Genomic DNA, 22,786 nt, shown 5'->3' on the forward strand with positions numbered 1-22,786 from the left:
CGACAACTCCGACTCCGTTGGAGTCGGCGTCGGAGCGGAGGTCGGACGGAGTCGGAATTCTCGGAATTTTGCACACCCCTAATGCAAACGAGGCCTAACTCCTCAGTCTCTCCCTCCCATAGTCGCTCTCTATAGGTTTTAGGCCGCGACCTACAGAGGCCACCAGATTCAATGTACGCCTTTCGACATTATGGTAATACCTCGGTATCTCTCTCGCTTGCCGTTCGGTTTTCTTCCTTTAGATTCGCGTGTTTCTCACCATCTCAAACTCGAATTTAATCTTATTTTTTTGTGTTACAGAGCATCGAGAACACCCCTAGACAACGCCACCTTGCTCTCAAATTCGACTGACCACTACTTGAAATTTGGATAAGGTACTTTACAGCTTTAGCCTTGTAACCACTGTTTGATTTTTATGACTTTGATGTTTGGTGCCAACTGGGAGTTTGTATTGTCTTTGTTTGTATATTGGAAGTTGTAGATTGAGTAATTTAATGGTTGATTGATATTTGGAGGGACTCTGTTTGTAATGTCTTTGACAGAGGTGGGGATGGACGTAAAATAATGGGTTGATGTTCCGATGTGTCGGAAGTATGCTTGTAAATGGTGATGTGCGTTGTGGTGAATTGTAAATGAATCCAAGCAGGTTGGGTTAATTTATTGGTGTAGTAGTGTGTGGATGTTGTACCTGGGCCATTATAAACCCAATGCCTCATTATGGACTATTTTGGTTATGGGCTGTTTATCGGCTCATTTTGATTTAGGTTGTGATACTACTAGTGTTTGGGTTCAAGACTTAGATAATACATTGTAAAAGTCAGGTAAGTGGTACTCCTATCCTAGACTTTGCCTAAAATGACTGAGATTGATTTTGTAAAAAGTCTACATATTGTGTTATGAAAATAGGCTCGGTTAGTTTCTACACTAGTCTATGTAATTGGACTTTGAAATATGACATTTTATCATAACTAGTGTAGACATGAGTAATTTTTGTACTATGTTTCTCTACCACATAAAATGTGAACATGAAGTCTGATATAATCTATTCGATTATATGATATTATCTAATCAGTATACTATTTCTGTTATGGTATTGTATCTGAAAACCATGAGGCATAAGATTATGTTCTGCTCTGATTTTTGGCTCTGTCACATGATATAATAGTGGTTTCTGTTTTGAATGCAATCGCTTTGGTGATATGGTGATTTTGTTATGTTTGGCTATCCGCAAAATGTACAACCCTACCATGGGGGTAAATATGGCCTATGTTTTGAGTGCACTCACTTTAGTGACCAAACATTGATTTATGTTCTACTTGGCTAATTGTAGATATGCACAACTCTGCCATGGGTGTAAACATGATCTTTGTTTATGTTTTTTATGTTGTTCAGTACGTTTGTGCTCAAGTTCTTTTGTATATATTATTATTGTAATGAAATGCTTCTAAAAACACGTGTAACACCCTTTTTCCATAGGATAGAGATATTACTAACATTCATAATATAATATCCAGTAAAGAAATTCATATCCTGAAATACCTCACTTATTGAAAAGCATCAAAATGTTAAAACTGAATTGAACATAATTGTTTCGAAAACTGAACGTAAAGTAGAAGAACATAAACTACTCCTATGAATGATATAAAAGAAATCTAATTCTTGTGTGCATATCACTTATTCCTTCCTAATTCTTTGTACTAAATCTACTCCTGGCCATCCAGCTTTGCGTCATCATAATCACCATTTGTGAGAATTAAACATAGAAAAAAACATGAAGACAAACAAAAAAGAGTCGAATACTCAGTAATTAGCACATCATACCGTAAAATATAATTTGGCCTAGCATGGACTTAATTTCTGAAGACTCTTCACAACATACATACATCATCACGGATTTACATTCATACTCGTAACATAACTTTCTGAAGAACTTTACATACATACATATATCGTCACAGATTCATATAGCATACGCATTCATCATTAACATGAGCAGAAGCATACATAATCATGGCAAACATGTAACGTGAATGTATAATAACTCGTTTATCTTATCTTAATATGGAGTGAAACACGTTTGAGTTTGTGTTTCACTTAACTTGCATAATATGGAGTGAAACACGCTTCAATCCGTGTTTCACTTAATTGGCATAACATAGAGTAAAACACACTTGGGTCCGTGTTTCACTTAACTTGTGGTTAAACACGCTTGAGTCCGTGGCATCAAAAAACTTCTTATCTTTCTCAATGCACGAGAATTTATTAGGCTTCATGAACATTTGTACATGGTATAGCATAACATGACACATTCTTGTACATGACATAGCATAACATGACCTATTCTTGTACATGGTATAACATAACATGACATATTCTTATACATGATATAGCATAACATGACATGACATACGTGACATACATAATCTAAGTATTACATGAACATGGCTTTCATAATCTGGCTATTCTATTACATGACATACTTGACTTGAATTACTACATGAACATCTCATGGCTTCCATATAATTTTAGTAACATTCAATCAATCAAACAACAAATTCATTCATTCAAACATAATCTCATATTTCATCAAAGATCGTAAAAGGGAATCTAATCTTGACTTGTCTCTTAATGTAGCTTAGATAACCATCATAAACACATCATATTTTCATACATAACAATAATATTTACAGTACTCATGTATTTATATGATCATACTATTTATCTTTTAGCGCTGCTTCTGGATTTTCAACTTGTAGCGTGTTATCTATACGAGGTACTGGGCGTTACTAATTTTCTAGATAAATGTGTCGTGGTTCTTTACGTGATTAAAACAAAATCAGAATTTTAACATAGTAGTTATCTTGTTTTCTTGCAAAATTAATAAATGCTTATAATATATAGTTAATCGTGACTAAATAATTAGTAGTGTAATTGGGTTTTTCTGTGAAATACGAGTCCAGAATAAACATCAACCCACATTGATTTAGTGAAAGTAAGGAGGCAATCGACCGACTGGGCTTAAGGCCAAAGGCCCATTCCCAGATTAAGAGGTAGAAGCTTTCTCTGGAAGGCACAAGGCAGCTCCTGATTATGGGAGGGCGTCGTGCTATAACAGGGGCTCTGGGGTGGCTGGAAGCGACCGGCGACGTGACTGGGTCCTCTGGCAGTGGTGCGACGCAAGAGAGAGAGTGAGGGAGTTAGACCGATAATTTAAATTCACGGGAAGAGAGAGAGATCTCGTCGGGGACTTACCGAAAAGGAGTGGGTTCAACCGGGTTGGGCTGGTCGGCGATTTCTGGGCAGCCGGGGTAGTGCTCCGACGTCCTAGGGTGGTCGGTGGTGGCTGGGCAGAGTATTAAGCTTATGCGAAAGTGAGGTCTTCCTCCAGGTATTTTTGTGTGTTAAATCAGAGGGTTTTCGTGGGATTTTATAGACGATGGGGAGGGGAGTGGCGTGAGTCCTCAGGAGGTATGCTAGTGTTTGAAGTTGGCTACACTTAGGACATTATTCCTACGAGGATATGGATTCTGAGAGGATTTTTGAAGAGTTTGGGTTGGAGTTAGTCTCAAACTAGGAACCTAATCTAATATGGGAACCTAATGGATAAACTATACGAAGGTTTTGATAGGGAAAGAATCACTATTTTAATTTATCTGTTAGCATATTTCCTAAGATGATAATAAAAATAAAATAAATAAATAAAAATATAATACTAGTTTTACGCCCTAAATTTGGACCCGTATGCTACAACTCGAGTGCCATATTTTTGAGAATTGTTTGTTTTTACATTTTGTAACTGGCTCATATTTTCGTACTAGTATATGTTCATTTTTACTGAGTTGGTGGACTCATCCCTTTATCTTCACCATTTTTTTTCAGATGACTTTGATGGTTATGACAGTTGGAATAGTTGGAAAGTGACAGGAATATAAGAGAAAGGTGAGATAAATTTCAGGTGGCATAAATGGATTAATTTGTGTAAGAGGAATTTCGCCAGTGTGTAGTTTATTCTGTTAGGAAGAAATTCTTGAGACATTTGATTTTGGAGTATTATTGTATCTAAGTTTTATATTTTGTGGATTTCAGGTTAAAAGGGATCACCCCCGGGTACGGGGCATGACAGTTGGATTGTCGTCTCTCTTGTACTGAGAATTGAATAACACCCCACCTAGGCCTTGTTTATTGTTTTATTATCTTCTTTTTCTTTCTCGTCATCCTTTTATTTCGAGAAGTCTAAATGGATCTCTCTCCATTCAAGCGGGACATTGATGAGCTTATTAACGAGTTTGCTGAGGTGCTTCCTTGTTTTGATCACAATTTTCTTGAATAAATTGAAAGGCTTAATTTTCAGTTTTCCTTCATTTGTTGTTAATTTCTGTTTTAAAATATTGGGGGAGTGGCAGGGTGAATCAACAGCTTTGGCTGATATGAAGAGAGTATGGATTTCTAGGAAGTTCTCCTACATATACGAGGCTAGTCCTTCTACCAACTTGGCCTTCTTTATGCAATCATTGTATGCCCATTCAATTGGTACGCTTTTTCAAGTACTTCGATTTGGTTAATAGATTACATCGTGTCACCAAACCCGCCTGAATCAGAAGCCATTGGATCCCGTGGTCTAAAGATTTTGAATTCATGCATTTTGCTTCACTACACTATCGTAACTCTCATGTACTCCTTTGCAGGTTACATGATAGGTAATGCTTCTTTATCGCACAGATTGGGTGGGCTCTATTGCCTTTACTGCCTCTATGAGACTCAGCCTTTCAAACCTCCTTTCAGAATTTATCTATCCATTGGTGTGTCTTCACTTCGAACTTGATACTACATAGTGAGGAACTTTAATTTGGGTTATTGTTTATAGTTTATACTGATGAACATGGCATTCTGATGCAATATTATTATACAATTTTTTTTTTTTTTTATATTAAAGCATGCAGAATGCTTTTAGTTAGTTTGAAACTTCTTGTTCATCTATTGTATAAGCTGTGGGAGTTCATTGATATGTAATTCTTATAGTTTTTGCTTGACACGTGATTCCATATTGATATAGCCATATTCCCGGATCATCTAAGCTTCATGCCAACTATTTGGGGGCGGGCATATTCCATTATGTATAGGACAGCCGCCGCTGTTATAACATCGGCAATGGTATACACCCTTCCCAACCGATATGCATGATTAGTCTTCCCTCACTCCAATATTTATACCATTGAGACTGGTACCATAAGTCTTTGAGTTCAATTCATAGTGTTCATATATATATATATATATATTAATGGCTATCCTTTTATAACTTGTATCTTTTGCTTACTTATCTGCTGTTAGGCTTTTCATTGATTTTGCATTCAATATAGTAGTTGAGGTTCTCTTGTAGCTAGCTATTTTTTTCAAGATTTTTGTTGGTTCCGATGAAAGTCTGAGGCCTGGTTTGTTTGTTTGTTTGTTTTTTTTTTTTTGATAAGTAAAAATATTGTATATATCAAAAGGAGAAACCAAGTACACTGAATTTAGGCCTGGTTTGTTTTCACAGACCATCTAATCTAATCTAATCAAATCTAATCATTACAACTTTCCTAAACTCCCAAACAAAATACTAAAAACAATTGAACATTTCAAATCCCAAAACAAAAATAATATTAAAAAATTATATTTTAACAATATGTTATTCATCTTTCAACTTTCATCTCATCTTATCTTATCTGTGTAACCAAACGAGGCCTAAATCTACTTTGTTTGGCAAATACCTTAGAAGCTTTCTTTCTCTCTCTCTGGCACACAAAACTCACCTCAGTTCTCATTTGACAGGAGAGCTGAAGAAACTTACAAACCTTGCTGTTGATGCAAAAGGAAAAGGTCTAAAAGTGGTATCTGCTTTGATCAGGAGGATGCTTGAGAAAAATGTGTTCCTCTTTGGGTCTGTAGAAATAAATGAAGGTTCTGTGACGGAGACAGTGAATCAGCTCACAGAATTACAGAATGCCCGCATTCAAGCCGCACATAAGAGGTATGTCATGAATGTCATCAGCATATTACTTCTATTTGGTATTTTCCTTATTCAACATATTACTAATAAATCACATATTCTGAACGTCTTATTGGTTTTGCCTTTCAATTAACAGGTTACTTGCTAATACTCGAATGGAATACTTCCTTCACATGGACTTGGTATGTTACATAGTTCCTTGTGAGATACATTTATGTAAGATCATACACTTCTTGAGCAGACACATGAACGTGTGTATCAACTATGTACATTTTACTATAAAAGAATTTATTGGCGAAACATACATGATTCTTCTTTTTAACTATAGTGGCAAACTTGGGTTGAGAGAGTCTTCTGAGGAACTGAGAGTAGTTCAGAATTCTGAAAGTTCGGAGTTGTATCCCCAGTAACATCAATATGTGATACAACATAGTAATCGGAAGTTTATCCTAAAATGTAACTTCGAAATAACAATAGAAACGTTACCAATTAACGATTTTTTACTATACATAAAGATATCATCCCCTCCCTTCATTTTAGTCCCTTTTTTAATGACTCTGCAGTATAAGTCCTGTGTTGCTGTGCCCTGTGCATATTTGCTGTGGCTCAACTAAGTGTAAAATGGCAGATATCAATTCTGGGCATATTTTTTCTTCATAATCATCCACAACATGCATTGATATAGATCAGATGGGTATCCTACACCCTCAATATTGAGTAAAACTGGCAACAGAGGTTTTCTGCACATGCATGAGTTATGTTCACTATTGATAAATTATCACTTGCCTAAAACACGTAACTAGTAGGAACTAGTTTATTTAGTCACTTTTAATATTCTGATACTCTTTTTGTATACTTGTGTACTTGGGCTTTGCCTACTTTTATGAATAAAATACCTTGATTACTGATAAAAAAAAAAAAAAAAAAAAAAACTGATACTCTTTTTCATGTGGATTCAAACTCCTCAATGGGTGGGACCCAGTGTGAAATTTTATGACTTTAAGCAGGAAGTAAAGTGAACTCAAGGTTTGGAATCAGCACCATCTACTTTGATACCATAATAAATTACTGCTTATGCCAGAGTTTTAGTTGATAAGAAATGATGGATTTAGGCTCCGTTTAGATTCAAAACTCACCTCAACTCATCTCAACTCATCTCATCTTATCTCATCATTACAACTTTCCCAAATTCCCACACAAAATATAGTAAACAATTCAACATTTTCAAATCCCAAAACAATAATAATATTAAAAATAATATTCTAGCAATATTTTATTTAACTCATCTAAAACCATCTCAACTCACCTTAACTCATCTCTGAATCCAAATGGGGCTTAATGATTTAGTCAATATTCTTTTTTGATAAGTAAGAGTAATTATATTAATACGAATGAAATAGACATAGCCAGTGTACACAAGAAGTATACAAAAGAACACCTAAATACATTCTAAGATCAAGAGAATAAAGAGAAGAAGTCATGCACATTGTTTCCATTTAGCACAATAGCTGAAAACCAAAGCATTAAAGTGTGTAACAAAAGATTCTGTAGTTCCGCCATTGTGCGCTCCCTATCTTCAAAACACCGCTCGTTTCTTTCTGACCAAATACACCACACGATGCACAACGGAATCATTTTCCACACTGCTGCCACTTGAGGATAGTCTTGAATGTTCCTCCAACAAGCCAATAAATCCACCACCCTCAAAGGCATCGCCCATGCAACGTCGACTCTTCTAAAGATATCATCCCACATCACCTTTGTCACCTCACAATGTAAAAGTAAGTGGTCCATGAATTCTCTATCCTTTTTGCATAAATAACACCAATTCATCACAACGCAGCCCCTCTTTCTCAAATTGTCCGTGGTCAATATCTTCCCAAGAGCAGCTGTCCATACAAAGAATGCCACTTTAGAAGGCACACGAGACCTCCAGATAGACTTCCAAGGGAAAAGTGCATCAGCTTGTGATATCAATATGTTGTAATACGCCCTGAATGTACATTTCTTGCTACCATTAATCCTCCACTGCAGCTTATCCCCTGTGCCGTAGTATTTCCCATGACATATATTAGTCAATATTCTAATACCCATCAATGAAAACCCGGCGATCATTTGACCTAGAATAATCAAGCTATGATTTTTTTTTTTTTTTTTGTAAAATCAAAGTGAACCACTGGCTATCTTAGATGGCTCCAAACCAGGCATGAGCTGTGAAATTTGTAGCGGAATAATAATAAATTTTTAAGTATGATTGAGTTCTTCTGCTGGGAGTGCTTATTCAACAGTTAAATTTTTAACTATCAACTTCCTCGATTGATGTTCATGAGGGTTCTGAAGTCGGATGAGGACTGACTAATGATACGATGATCTAAATGCTAATTTTGAATCACCTTGATGAAAATGGTATTGATTTGAGGTACTGGTTTCTAGTACTGTGGGCATCTTCACGTTGATAGCATATATACCATTTTTTGTTCTTTCTTCCTTGGTTTGATTTCTTCAGTGCCATACTCGAACATCATTTTTCATGGTTTGAAAATTGTAACAATGCACTCTGCCCCAGATCTTCATAAATAGGTCTGGCAAGCACTATTAGTTAAAATAACCAACCAGTCTTAAAGTTTGTGTGATATTGGTGGGCAGGGAAAATAGTTTAGCAACTTATCAACTTGTTTAGGGGGTGATCTTTCATCTTGACATAATGGGTACAATGGATTTCCTTCAATATTCTCTTCAAATTAGCTTTTGGTTTAGACAGCATCTGACTTCCATTTTTTGGTCCAACATATACCAGGGAATGGAAGTTGACTTGAATGTGGTCCAGAAAATGTCAACAGAATATGCAGAGGCCAAGAAGTTAGCTATTGAAGGTACTTTATTTCTTCTCACCAAGTTCAGCAGCAACAAATAAATCTGTCGTGGAATTATGGAAGTAACTTCTTATATTATTAATTGATATCATGCTGCTAAGTGGTGTGCTATTGGCTCTCGTTCTAGAAAGCTAGTATGGTGGATGGCCCTGAAGATATCCAAAATGATGACATTAAGCTATTACTAACCATCCTGGTTTGTTCCACACAGTGCATCCTAAAACATAAATCCATTACGTTTTAGGATTTCACGCAGGATATTCTAACACTACTTGTTTGGGTCTTTATTACCATTATGATTTTCAATGATCCTGCCTAAATTTTTTTAATGCTTCACATAAAAAAAATATATCCCTCACAATCCATATCGTTAATGAATGTCGTGGCTCGTTTGGATAGTGAGATGAGATGAGATAGTTTTAGATGAGTTGAATAAAATATTGTTAAAATATTATTTTTTGATATTATTATTGTTTTGAGATTTGAAAAAGTTGCATTGTTTATTATATTTTGTGTGGGAATTTGAAAAAGTTGTAATGATGAGATGAGATGGGATAAGGTGAGATGGTTTCTGTATCCAAACGAGCATTCCTTCATTTTCTGTATTCTTTTATAATGGCAACATTTACATTTATGTTATTAGAATGCATGGTTTTCGTAAACCAGTTGCACTGTTAAATACTCTCCCAAGATAACCCGAAAAGTTCTTCACAGAAAAAGTGATATGACCTTTCTATATTTTTGTGGTGCCATATGCAAATGAATTTCTTCAGCTTTATGGGCAGTTTAATAGATGTTTGTATCTAGCTGGTCTACTCGCTCCGTTATATTTACGTTAAGTTAACTTCTTTATTTTGGACTTTCATCTTAATTTCTTGTTAAAGAAGCCAGCAAGGTGGCAGATGTCCAAGACATAAAGCACATAGCAGAAGATAAAAATTTGATTGGAGACACAATGGAAAAGATCACAGATGACTGGATCGTACACAAAGACATTTTTTACCGACAAACACGATCAAGTCAGCATCCTCCTGAAGAACCACAGCAGTTGCTGCTACTAGAACAGCGAGAAGGACAACTGCAAGGGGATGAAGACTTTGATCAGGAACTGGAACGGCTCCTATCAGAATCATAATGTCAAGGGCATCTGTAGGAGCTTCATAAAAGGCTTGGTTTCCTCCATTCTTGAGCAAAGTTGAGGGGCAGGGATAATTTATTAGTACTGTTGACGCCATTCTTATTTCACTTTGATACAAAAGGTACCTACTTCTGCTTTTGTTCCAGGAACGGTAGAATGTTCATGGTTGCCCAGGGATGGATGGGTTCTAGTCTGATTATGCCATCTGTTTGCAGAATTGATTTGTACATACATTAAAATGAGTGTGTAGAATTAAAATCTTGAATAATGTTTCCATCTTAACTATTTAGAATATGCCTACATTTAATTTGTTCTTGGTTGCATATATAATTTTCACTTGGGAGTTGTCCTTGCGGCTCTTTCTGGTTGCGTCTTGCATTCAAACGGTTTGGCAAATCCCCATCTTTCGATGTTTTATTTGGATGCTTGTTCTCTACTTTCAAGGAATTTGGCAAACCTGAAACTTGTCTTTACACACTACGAATCAGAATAGAGTTGTACTTTTATTTAAAAAAAGAAAAAAAGAAAATTTCAACCTTGTCTTAAAAAGTCAAAATGATACACTTACTGAGCCATCCAGCCCCAGGGAATAGGTCGTCGCTATCATAACAAAAAGCCAGGATATGAAGGATAGCTCTCTGTGCAAGATGAAGAGTGTGACTTCGTGGTGCAGAGTCAAGTGCGTTGCCACCGCGGTTTCCATCCAAAACATCTTCAACCTTTCCCTCTTCATCCAGCTTTGCTGCCACGGGATCTTCTGCCCACCCTGCACGTTGTGAATCTACGTAACCCAGTCCTTGGTTGATATCTCTTCCACTATTTAATGCAACCCAGTCGTTGGTGAATCTACACTGTTCCTCTTGATGTTATTTGGGGGCCTCTCCAATTGAGAGAAAACTTCTGATGTATGGCTCTTGGGGTCTCCAAGCCAAGACCTCATTGTTGAGTACTATGGAGTTTGGTCCACACCGCTCGAGTGGAAGCAAGTTAGAGAGTTTGCTCAAGACTGCTCAACAATTAGCTCGAGCGAAGGCAAGTCAGAGAGTTTGCTCAAGACTGCTTGATAGTGAACTCAAGTGATGGTAAGCCAGAGAGTTCCCTCGAGACTGCTCGACAGTGAGTTTGAGCGAGACATAAACCCTAGTGTTCGCTCGACAGCCCGCTCTAGCCAATGTTGATTTAGTTGTTCACTTGAGGTGCGCTCGACACGCCGCTCGAGCGAAGTACGCAGTTTTGTCAGGTCAGGGTTTATAGCACCGTGTGTTATATATATGTCATATTTTGACATGTCTTATACGACCTCAAACATATTTTGAGAGAGAACAATTGTCTAGTGAGTACATATTGTGTGAGAGAGCAAAAACCCTAGAGAGTGTAAGTTGAGATTAAGTGATTGTAATCTCCTCTAGTTAATAAGATTTATGCAGTTATGTGGAAATAGGCAATTTGCTGAACCACGTATATTGTGTGTCGTGTTCTTGATTGTGTTGCTTTTATTTTATTTGCCATCATTGATGTGTGTGTTTTGTATAACATTTCACAACAACTGATATCAGAGATAGGTTGGATCTGAAGGAGAATGATGGCTGGAGATAAAGTGAACGTACCTGGGATCGAGAAGTTCGACGGCACTAATTTTGGGTACTGGAAGATGTAGATCGAAAACTATTTCTATGGGAAAAGGCTCCATCTTTCACTGTTAGGAAAGAAGCCAGAGAGTATGGATGATGCTGAGTGGATCCTGTTAGATCGTTAGGTTCTAAGTCTTGTGTCTTGTTCGGCTGACCTTGTCAAGAACAGTGGCACAAATGTCAATAAGGAGAGAACCACAGTGGATCTCATGGCAACTTTGTCAGGTATGTATGAAAAATCGTCTGTGAACAATAAGGTATACTTGATGAAGAAATCTTTCAATCTGAAGATGTCAGAATGTATGTCTATTGCCTAACACTTAAATGAATTCAATACGATCACAAACCAATTGTCTTTTATAGAGATTGAGTTTGATGATGAGATAAGAGCGTTGATTCTGTTGACATCGTTGCCAAATAGTTGGGAGGCTATAAAGATGGCTATGAGTAGTTCAGCTGGCAAGATGAAAGTAAACTACGACGATATACGTGACATGTTATTTGTTGAAGATGTATGTAGGAGAGAATTGGGTGAGTCCTCAGGTTCAAGATCTATCCTGATTGTTGACAATATGGACAGAAGATATGGCAGGTCAAACTCCAAGAGCAGAGAGAAGAGAAAGATGAGATCTGGGCAGCAGATCATGTGTTGGACTTGTGGCAAGCCGGGCCACATCAAGAGAAACTACAGAAATCAAGAAAGTGTTGAGGATGATGCTGTGAACGTTGTGGCAGAAGAAATTCATGATGCCTTACTTCTTGTAGTGCATAGTCCGATTGATGATTGAGTATTGGATTTAGGGTCTTCGTTCCATTGTACCTCACATCAAGAAATCATATATAATTATGTTACCAGTGATTTTGGGAAGATGTATGAGGCAGATGGAGAGGCATTGGATGTAATGGGAGTAGGTGATGTGCATATCACACTTCCAAATAGGAGCGTGTGGACTTTATAGCAAGTCAGACATGTTCCAGACTGAAGAAAAATTTGATCTCTGTGGGACATCTTGATGATAGCGATTTTGCAGTAGTGTTCTATGGACAAGCTTGGAAGATCACTAAGGGTGCGCTAGTCTTAGCTAGGGGTGTCAAATCGTGTTAACGGGTTGTGTTCGTGTCGTGTCAAGGTATGTACATTACACTTAATGGGTCAACACGAACACGACCCGTTAAGGATTTCGTGTCAAAATTTCAAACCCGAACACGACACGGTAAGATAACGGGTTGACACGACACGACCCGTTATGACCCGTTAATGAATAAGAAATAAATTGACACGACATGACACAACCCATTCCGTTTCAACCCGCTTACGTTAATGGGTTGAACAAACACGATACGACATGATATGACCTGTTTGACCTGATTGATTTTATATAAATATTTAGATATAAATAATATCTATAAAAAATAAAAAAAACTAACTACAAGCCTAAAATTACAATCCAGACAAATATGATCCACATAATTTGTAATAATATTCATTATTAAAATTATATTCCAAATATAATACACAAAACATACATTGTAAATATATTAATGTTACAATCTCAAATATAATAAAAAATTAAAAACACAGATCTAAACAAATTTAGAACTTGAATAAGGAAGTGGGTTAGGTAGTTTAAGATTTTTTGAATCTTAGGTCTAAGGGTATAAAGGTAAATTCAATTTTCTTGACAGGTCATAACGGGTTGACCCGTTAGTGACCCGTTAAGCAATCGTGTCTTAACGGGTCAACCCGTTTTGACCCGAACCCGTTAAGGCTAAACCCTAACCCCTTTTTATTGTGTCGTGTTCGTGTTAGGTTAATGGATCTTGTCACATATTGCCACCCCTAGTCTTAGCGCATGGTAAGAAATCTAACTTTTTGTATTTAATATAAAGGTCTAGTGATGTGCAGGGAAATACAAGAGTGCAAAAATGCAGGTTTAATCATGTGAAACATGTGAAAAAGCCAAATGGGGTCAGCTTTATCGTTCCTCATGAAAGCCTGGGAAAGTTGGCTAAGGTTGCCAAGATCGGTTCGAGGCCGGATACTCCTAGTGCAGTAGGAGTTGTGAGTCGTCCTGTGGATGTGGAAGACTGAAGTTGGGCTTGACTTCAGTGCGTCTTCTAGCTTGAAGACTGGACCTGTGAGCTACAAAGATGATAGGGCTTGATTGGAAACAGTGGTTGACATGTGGAAGATATCATGTTTGAGGCAGAGAGTGATACAATGGGTGTACCAGTCTCGAATGGGAGAATTGTTGAGTACTGTGGAGTCTAGTCCACACTACTCGAGCGGAGGTAAGTCAGAGAGTTCGCTCAAGACTGCTCGAGAGAGTTCACTCAAGATTGATCGACAGTGAGCTTGAGCGAGACACAAACTCTAGTGTTCACTAGACACCTGCTCGACATCCCGCTTGAGCCAATGTTGATTGGTCGTTCGCTCGAGATGCGCTCAACAAGCCGCTTGAGCGAAGTATACAGTTTTTCCAGGTTAGGATTTACAGCGTCGTGTGCTATATATATGTCATATTTTGACATGTCTTGTATGGCCTCAAGCATATTTTGAGAGAGAACAATTGTCAAGTAAGTGCATATTGTGTTAGAGAGCAAAAAGTCTTAGAGAGTGTAAGTTGAGACTGAGCAATTGTAATCTCCTCTGATTAATAAGATTTCTGCAGCTTTGTGGACGTAGGCAATTTGCCGAACCACATATATTTTGCGTTGTGTTATTGATTGTGTTGATTTTACTTTATTTGCCATTGTTGATATGTGTATTTTGTATAACATTTCACAACCCTCAGAACTTGGAGTGTGCCCCTCTCTACAATTATGAGGAAGGAGTTGTCCTTGCTCAGAGCCATACCATTTGGAAATGAGAAGCCTCTGAGCAAGACAGTCACTTCCTTGGTTCTCGGGTCGTACTTCATCAGCCTCCCTATTCTGTCCCCCCGTTTAGCATTATCTGTAACCATACCCTATATACGAGACACACGAGGAGAAGGCAAGGGGAAAAAAATTAAACCAACCAACTTATTTGGACGGATTTTTATGTTGGTTGGTTAAATACCAATGATACTGCATGTCTTTTTTTTTTTGAAATAGACTTCATTGCATTAATGAAACCGAAGTTATAATTGTGACTTATCAATACAGGAAAAATTCAGATTACAAGCCAACCTACGCATCTGCTCTGGAATACCCCCGAACACAAATTTCTTTGTGACGGACATTGTCTAAACTTCTATAAACTCTCTCCGAACAAACCTTCCAACTTGTCTGAGAAAATAACGCTCTGTAAGAACAGAACTAACCGACTTCTCTCCAAAAAAGAGAAGCACTATCATCCCCCGTCCTCCCTAGGAGGAGGAGTACTATCACTCCGTCTCCTCCCAAAGGAAGAACGGGACTCAACTGCTATGGACACCAAGTCCAATAGCCTATTTCTTTTATTAATAAGCAGAGAAAAACACTAACAAACACTGAAAAAAAACATGCAAAAAGTAGAGATACACTGTGCAAAAAACAAAAAACACAAGACTGCCCCTAGGGTTTCATCTCTAACATGTCTCGCCACCCCTCCTTTTTCTTTTTTTTTTTTCCTTTTTCCTGCTGCCATATGCTGCCTTCGCAGCCTCGTACCCCCCTCTACCTTCGCACCGGCTCCATCCGAGCATCAACAAGACACTCAACTCCGCGCGAGCACCGGTGATTCTCCCCACCACCTACCAACAGCACCACATGAGCACCTCGCTCCCCCCGCACTACGACCATCCCTCTTGGCCGCGTCGATCTGCTCCTACCGCCACCATCTGCGCAGGCGGCCTATCTGCTCATGTTGATCCCCTCCACCTTCGCACAAACACCGGTCATCCGCTGCACGAGCAACGACCATTTCCACCACCATCCGTCTTGCCCAGCACCAGTTTCGCACACACATCGGCTGCGCCCACAACTCGACACCACCGGCCACCCATCTCTAAAACGCATCACATGAAAACCATTTCGAACGGAGATCTAGAAAAGGTTGGGTCAGGTTAATGAGTAGCAGGGGTTTTGTGGATTTTCTCAGGCATCTAGAAGGAGAAACAAGACCAAACAAGATGTAGAGATTGGACTACAGGAGAGTATTCCTCCCTGATTAGACTTGAAAAACACAGAAAAAAGAAGCAAAACACAAACTGAAGGAAGGAATGAAGTGAGGGGGTGGTTTTCAGAGTGAGGAAGTGTTTAGAGAGAAGCTAGAGGTTCTCTCTCTTGCGATATGAGCCAACACCTGCTGTTTGTTTTCTTGCGCATAATGATACTACATGTTGAAGCTTGGGAAACATGCATCTTCTGTGTTATGTTGAAGCTTAGGAATTAAACATGTTTGGAAGCTTTCCCGTTCATCAATATGCACCCTCAAACGAGAAAGAAAAGGAAAGAGAGAGATTATGCAAAACGCGTACGTGCGTACTTACCTTCTGTGAAAGAGAGTGCTGCTGTCTGAAATAAACCAGACCAGTTTTGTTGACGATGTCCAAAACATTTGTGAAGGTAAAGGGGACAACTTCAGTAGAAGTGGCAAGTTGTTTGGCGACGCTGCCACGAGGTCCCAACATTAGGAGCCCAAAGTAGCTAGGCATCCGCAATATAAAGGTCACAAGTTGCAGATTAAATTTGAGGTCTAGTGGTCTCCCACATCTTGGTTCACTGTTGGGGTTGGCCTGTCGAGTGTCGAGCCAACATACCGAAAGATGCACTATGTATTCTAAGCCCATTTGGTTGTGACACTGGGTATTCTTAACTTAATCTCAGGAGTGTATCTTTATTTGTATTTTCCTCAATCTCAATCTCAATCTCAATCTCAATCTCAATCTTTAGTGCTTCCGCTATTTAGCTAGCCATCATAATAATCTTCTATTCTATTCAAGCGACATCTTGGTATACTGTTGGGATTGGTCTGCTGAGCCAACGTACGTACGGAAAGATGCACCATGTTTTCTAAGCCTATTTGGTTGACATGTGACACTGGGTATTCTTAATTTTTTTTTTCCTTTTTCTGTAATTTTTGATTGGATTAAAAACTAGTGTTTCAAATTTCGTACCGGCCCAAATACCGGTAGTACCGGCCGATACCAACCGTACCGGCCTCAATTTCGGCTTGTACCGGTCGATATTTCGGGATTTTTTTTTCATTTTTTCAAAATACAAGCTTATTTTTTAATCCCCAATTCAGACTAGACTATTTATAATTTATATATATATGTATTTAAATATAATTTATTTATATATAGACTATTATTTTAGAATATAATTTATATATATATATATAATTTATTTATATATCGACTATCCCGAAACGCTATCTTGAAACGATACCGATACTAAAATATTTATTTCATTCCAATGTCTTGACTGGTTCAACATCCGGTACAATATTTAAAACATTGTTAAAAACTGTCATCTATATACTATTTGACGCCCAATACCCATCGAATGGGGCGTGGCGTGGATGCCAGCTAGTAGTCTTAGTTATAAATAAAATTTACAGCACAAATCAAACGGTGTGGCTGTAGTTTAGTGGTAAGAATTCTACGTTGTGGCCGTAGAGACCTGGGCTCGAATCCCAGCAGCCACAAACCATTCAAGCTTTTTCTAATTTAAATCTTTTAAAACAAATCGTTCGTTTTTTTTGCAGCTCTCTCTATCGACTTCCTCCCAAACCAAAAAAGATATACGATAGGAAAACTAACTTGATTAGGTATAAGGATTTTCATTTGGTAATCTTGATTCAATTAATGTATTACTTAATTGGTATTTAATAACAATATATAAGAGTAAATAGGATCAAAACTCTCAGCTTCCAAAATTATATACAGTATACTGCAGTTCCTGTTCCAGACTTTTCTTGGAGAATCAAAGATCTTGTTTATATATGACTGATGGCTTTGCTCTCTGCATTTTTTTCCCAGATAGAATTTTGTCAGTATCTCTCTATCATATTCGGTAAGTCTTGTTTTTCTTTTTCAAAAAGTAGGAGTATCTTTCATGATAGATTTTGCCTGCTGGAGCTACCAAGTCAAGTGGCCTACTTGGGTATTTTTTGCTGTTGAACTAAGCCCACCAAGGTGAGAGTAGGCCAGGAGATAAAGAGAAAACTTGAAGGGCAGATTTCACACAAAGTCTGATGAGTCTGAACTGCTTTCATTTTTTACTTTCTGGGAATAGACAACACAAGTCTATGCTACTTTTACTTTCACTAGGAAGTGCTGTGAAATGTGAATGCAAGATGTTTTTGGTCTGTGAAGAGTAATGTGGTTTCCCCAGCCTGAAGTGAGGGGACCTGGGAGGAGAGTGTTTGTTTCTTCATTTACACACACAATATGGCAATTTAGCTAGCTTTTGAAATCTTTTACTTATGTTTTTGCTTGGTTTGAATCAATGCCAGGCTCTAAGCAGACTTGGTGAGCTGAAAATAAATCGAGTCCTGGACCACGGGTTGCAGAGTAAAATTTCTTTTGGATTACTCTACTCAAAACTCAAAAGAGTACACCATCAAATTCATACTCTTTTTGCTATTTGCCAACAAAGAATTATCCCAGAAAGGAAACAGTTTTAAGCAAGATACAGAGTTTTCTTGCTGCAGTCCATGGATGAGGAGTCAGGACTATAGTTAGGAGGCCTTCTTTTGAAATGTCAAATGTGTATCCTGTATGTTCTATGAAGTTTCCAAAATACAAGATCATTTCATGGTACGCAATAAGAAAAAACGAGTATTTGTGACGGATTATTTGCGATGAGAATGATTATTTATAACTAAAATAGATTCATTTCGACAGGAAATAATCATTTCCCCAAGAAATAACTGGCCACATTAATTAAGCAGTTTTCTTGTTCTTTTTTGTGTTCATTTTTTATATGTGGTGAAGAACTTGCTGTTTTGGCATCGTACGTGTTGAAGATATTGTCATCAAGAAGAACATATGTGTTTCACGTCCTACCATTCGGTATAAAACAAGAAGTTGAAATTGCTTGAATTTTTTATTTGTGGGCTCTCATTGTTTTCTAGAGTATTTTTAATCTCGTACCGTACCGGTCACTACAGTCGATATTTGCAGTACCGGCTACTGAGCCGGTACATGTATCATATACATTTCGTACCCACTCAAATACTGGCCATATCGACCTATATTTCGGCCTGTACTGGCTTGTATTTCGGTCTTTAATTTTTTTTTTCATTTTTTCAAACTACAAACTTATTTTTTGACCCTCAATTCAGATTAAGCTATTTATAATTTATATATATATATATTTATTAGATAGAGGGGCGCCCATGTGGGGCTGACCCCCTCCTGCTTGTAATGCATGGCTTAAAGCCATGCATTATTGCCGTTCCATGACACAATTAAAGGCTGGCTTTTAAGGCCAGCCGTGCATAGGAGGACTATATAGTCCTCCTCAATTGTGTTTTTGGCACCATCTGAAAAATAGAAAAAAACTCTCTTTTTGTTCTCTCTTGATAAAAATACTTAGACTGTGGATTGATTAAGTGTTACTCTAGTTCCATACTACGTAGTACACTTTCGCCACTAAGAGAAAACGCTTGGAGTTTATCAATCTGGAAAAACTTGTGGAGTAATTCTTTAAGTTGAGCTTGAGGTACTTTTCTGCTGTGCATTCTAACAATATTTATATATAATTTATTCATATATAGATTATTATTTTAGAATATAATTTATATATATATTTATATATATAATTTATTCATATATCAACTATTTCGAAACGGTACAGTACCAATACCGAAATATTTTATTTTAATGCCTTGACCGGTACGACATCCGGTACGATATTTAAAATATTGATTTTATTTCAAGGTTCAACACTCGGAAATTCTCATCCACGGAAAGAAACTTTTGGTTATTGGGGAGGAATGGTGCACGTACATGAACGGCATCGATCTGTTACAATATTTATAGGATCCATTATCACTTTTGGAAAGGATCCAATTCCTCTCCATTCATCTCCAACAGTTGATTTCATTTCTTTATTATCATCGAGTGCAAAGCATTGGTATGTATGTCAGCTACAAGCAACATGCATGTACCCACATGACATGAGTGGTCTTGGCTCATCATGCAACTGGGAAATGCTTTATTATTTTCAGGACTTGCTCTTTGCATCAGAAAATCTGTTCCAAAAAATATCTCCAACAATGGAGTTAGAAGTTAGAACAGTGTATGTGTATGGATGGATGCCAGTGTGTGTATTATCTTATCCCCGTGATGAAGTCGTTATTCCTTAGTTCCAGCTGTTCAACGGGATCTGATATAGTGTCTGGTTTTTTGGTCCATTTTCTATATACTTTAGATGACCTTTGTCTTCTTAGTTGATGCTTACACTTATTTATTTATTTATTTTTTTTGAAGTTTTTTTCTGTGATTCTAATTAAAAGATGTTAAATCACATTATTGAGATAGAATGGGTGATTAGTCATGTCACGGATAGAGAAATAGAGATTGATGGCTAGGTTCACAGGACAGGTTTGTTTTCTATTATTCATGAATTAACCCAAAAAAACATTAGAGAAACATAACATGGATTTGAACTTCACAGTAAAAGGGTTCACTTTAGATCCTCTCCTGATCATGGCACTATGCAATTGTTAACAATCTTCTGTATATTTCAACTAGTTTCAACCCTTTTAAATTCACCATTTCTCTCCCACGACTTCTCCCATCCCAAACAGTACTCTTAGTTTAGAAAATAAAAGATGGTTTATTCATTAATTACAATGTAACAAATTTACAATAAATAATATGACTTCATTCATAATTTTCAACGAATTATCAACAAATAATACCAGTACCAATTACCTATTGGTGCAAAAGGGGTTGAAAAACAAAAAATAGTGAGAAAAAAGTTTGCTTCAAAGTACGTTACAAATGTTACTTTCTTTAAGATTGATAATAGTCGCCCCCACCAATAACGGTATTCACATGGGTTACAAATGAATTTGCCTCCAAGATATAATGAAGTCCAAAACAAGTCTATTTGTCTAATTGCATTATGTACACACGAAATTAGACCCCGAATACCCTTAAATTTTACTATTCAACCAAGAGATTAGAAATATGTTCTCTGCAGAATAAACAGATCGAGGATCTAATATAAGGTCTCTTTTTGCAGTATTTTTTGAGCTTTTAGTGGCAAATTTGTAGCATTAAAAAAGACTGAATTTCTTGTAGTGAGATCCTAATAAAAGGTTTTCAATACCACTAAGCCAGTGAATGACTAAAGATGCGAATATAGACCCAAAATATATATAATAAACCTTATAAACTTTCCACATATTTTCTTTTTCCAAAATAATTCACAACTTCCAAAATTAACCCAAAATTATTATTAATAAATATAATATATAATTAATTATTTTGAAAATATTTCCAAACATTACCAAACATATCATCTGTGTACAAGAGAGAGAGAAAGAGAGAGGAAATAGTACTCGCTTTCAGCTGCTAGTTTTATTGGGTTGTATCAGGAATGTGGAGAGACTGCGAAGGTGGTGTATGCACTACAGAAAGAAAGAGAAGCTGGGGTCTTACGTGTGTGGTATCCTAAGCTTTTTTTAAGGCACCTTTTGAAAAGGAAGTTCTGTGCTGTCCTTTATGAAGAGAGAACGTATCCATCGTTCTGTTGTCTATTGTATTCCATATCTGTCTTTCAGAAAAGAGACCTTTTTGTTTAGGCTACTAAAAATGGTACTTTATTTTATTCGTTAGTGGCCTTATGTTGGGGAAGATCCTATCTTCTCCTTCGTTTTCTTTCCATAAATTATAATATCTGTAAACCCACTTCATCAACAATGGAGCTTGTACTGATATATATGTTGTAGTAATTGCAACTGATCATCAGCACGATTTTTAGGCAACTCATGTGGCCAGGTCTAATTAATTTGAACATAAAAAAAAGGTTGTTTAGATATAGCAAAAGATACTCAAACTAGCTGCACGCATTCATGAGCAATTGCCACCCACTGCAGATTTTGGGAAAGAGTCACTAGCTAGAGGTTTATTTTCAAAGCTGCAGGTATGCTTTTGATTTGTTATTTTCAAAAAAGAAATTCCTTAAAGCAAGAACATTCAAACTCGAGTGATCATGAATCCAACCCGTGAGAGCATCATATGCTGTGTGGAAAAAGATCGAGCTATACTACTGCTATAGTTTGATACATGATATCAGTTTCACTGGATAAACTACATCGAGTACAAAACCACAGTGGGGGAGGCAGGGAAGAAATACAGGGCTGAACATTGAACAAGACTGCATGTGATTTCTCTCTCTTTTCTCTTTTTGGGAGTGGGGTCAGGGAGAGTCAAACTATTTTTGAAAGACTTTAGACGTTCCTTCTTTCAAGGGACAGTCCCAAAGACAAAATCATGTGGGCGGTACAAATTGTTCAACATAGCGTCTCCTCTTCCTGGCTTACTCCATATCCAAACATAAACACCAAGTTAGTTAAAAAGAGCAATTATTTCCTACTCATTTGGGAACCTCCCCTTCTTAGGGCATTCATACATTCATATATCTTCATTAAGATTATGGTCAAACTTCCCTTTAACCCCACTCCCAACTTCTCTTTCTCCCCACCACTTTGTTTGACTCCCTTTTGACTCAAAGACCTTGATCGGAAATTTCCTTTGCTTTGCCTTTGCCTTTGCTTACTGGGGCAGTACGAGTTGTTAATAAAGAAAAGGAAGAGTGAAAGGGCTAAAAGTAGCTAATTAGTGCATGACAGGAACAAAAGCAAGTACTGAAGTTGGACAAGAAGCGACACCAGTCACCATATATCTACATCAAGGTTGTAAAAAGTAAAAGAATCCACAAAGTGGAAAGGCTTACTGGTTGTTGCCTTGTTGGTCTGTGAAAGGAAGGGAGGACTGTGGATTTACCCAACTAGTGACCCAAAATGCTTTGGTTATCAATGGATTAGTGGATTGCTGAATAGTTTTGTGTCGTGTACTTCAGATTATCAATAAACAAGGGATATATCATATATGGGCACTATTATGGGGAGGGCAAGGAGATTAAAAACTCTGATTGTGAATTTACAAGCCGGTTTTAATGGATCTTCTTCATCTCACTTGAAATCTGAAGTAACAAAAACCAAGATGATTGG

The 22,786-nt window shown here is 37.3% G+C and overlaps 1 protein-coding gene and 1 non-coding gene across 2 annotated transcripts; both read left to right on the top strand.

The window, feature by feature from the left end:
• The first annotated feature begins 3,114 nt into the window (after positions 1-3,114).
• Positions 3,115-10,286, top strand: LOC121254437. The gene is made up of 9 exons (XM_041154487.1): positions 3,115-3,388; positions 4,087-4,294; positions 4,404-4,530; positions 4,686-4,799; positions 5,809-6,007; positions 6,123-6,168; positions 8,784-8,859; positions 9,744-10,076; positions 10,133-10,286. Exons 2-8 carry the CDS (start codon positions 4,238-4,240, stop codon positions 9,992-9,994), a joined length of 870 nt encoding a protein of 289 aa, XP_041010421.1. The 5' UTR covers positions 3,115-3,388; positions 4,087-4,237; the 3' UTR covers positions 9,995-10,076; positions 10,133-10,286.
• Positions 10,287-17,170: 6,884 nt separating this feature from the next.
• Positions 17,171-17,242, top strand: TRNAH-GUG. Its single transcript has one exon. It is a non-coding gene; the product is annotated as a tRNA-His (tRNA).
• The last annotated feature ends 5,544 nt before the right edge of the window (positions 17,243-22,786 follow it).

Source organism: Juglans microcarpa x Juglans regia, chromosome 3D (genome assembly GCF_004785595.1).
Source record: "Juglans microcarpa x Juglans regia isolate MS1-56 chromosome 3D, Jm3101_v1.0, whole genome shotgun sequence".
Taxonomy (NCBI): Eukaryota; Viridiplantae; Streptophyta; class Magnoliopsida; order Fagales; family Juglandaceae; genus Juglans; species Juglans microcarpa x Juglans regia.

Coding starts and splice junctions, on each gene's coding strand:
- LOC121254437 (XM_041154487.1), top strand. CDS start 4,238: ATGGATCTCTCTCCATTCAAGCGGGACATTGATGAGCTTATTAACGAG. Junction 4,800..5,808: donor CAGAATTTATCTATCCATTG/GTGTGTCTTCAC, acceptor CTCATTTGACAG/GAGAGCTGAAGAAACTTACA. Junction 6,169..8,783: donor ACTTCCTTCACATGGACTTG/GTATGTTACATA, acceptor AACATATACCAG/GGAATGGAAGTTGACTTGAA.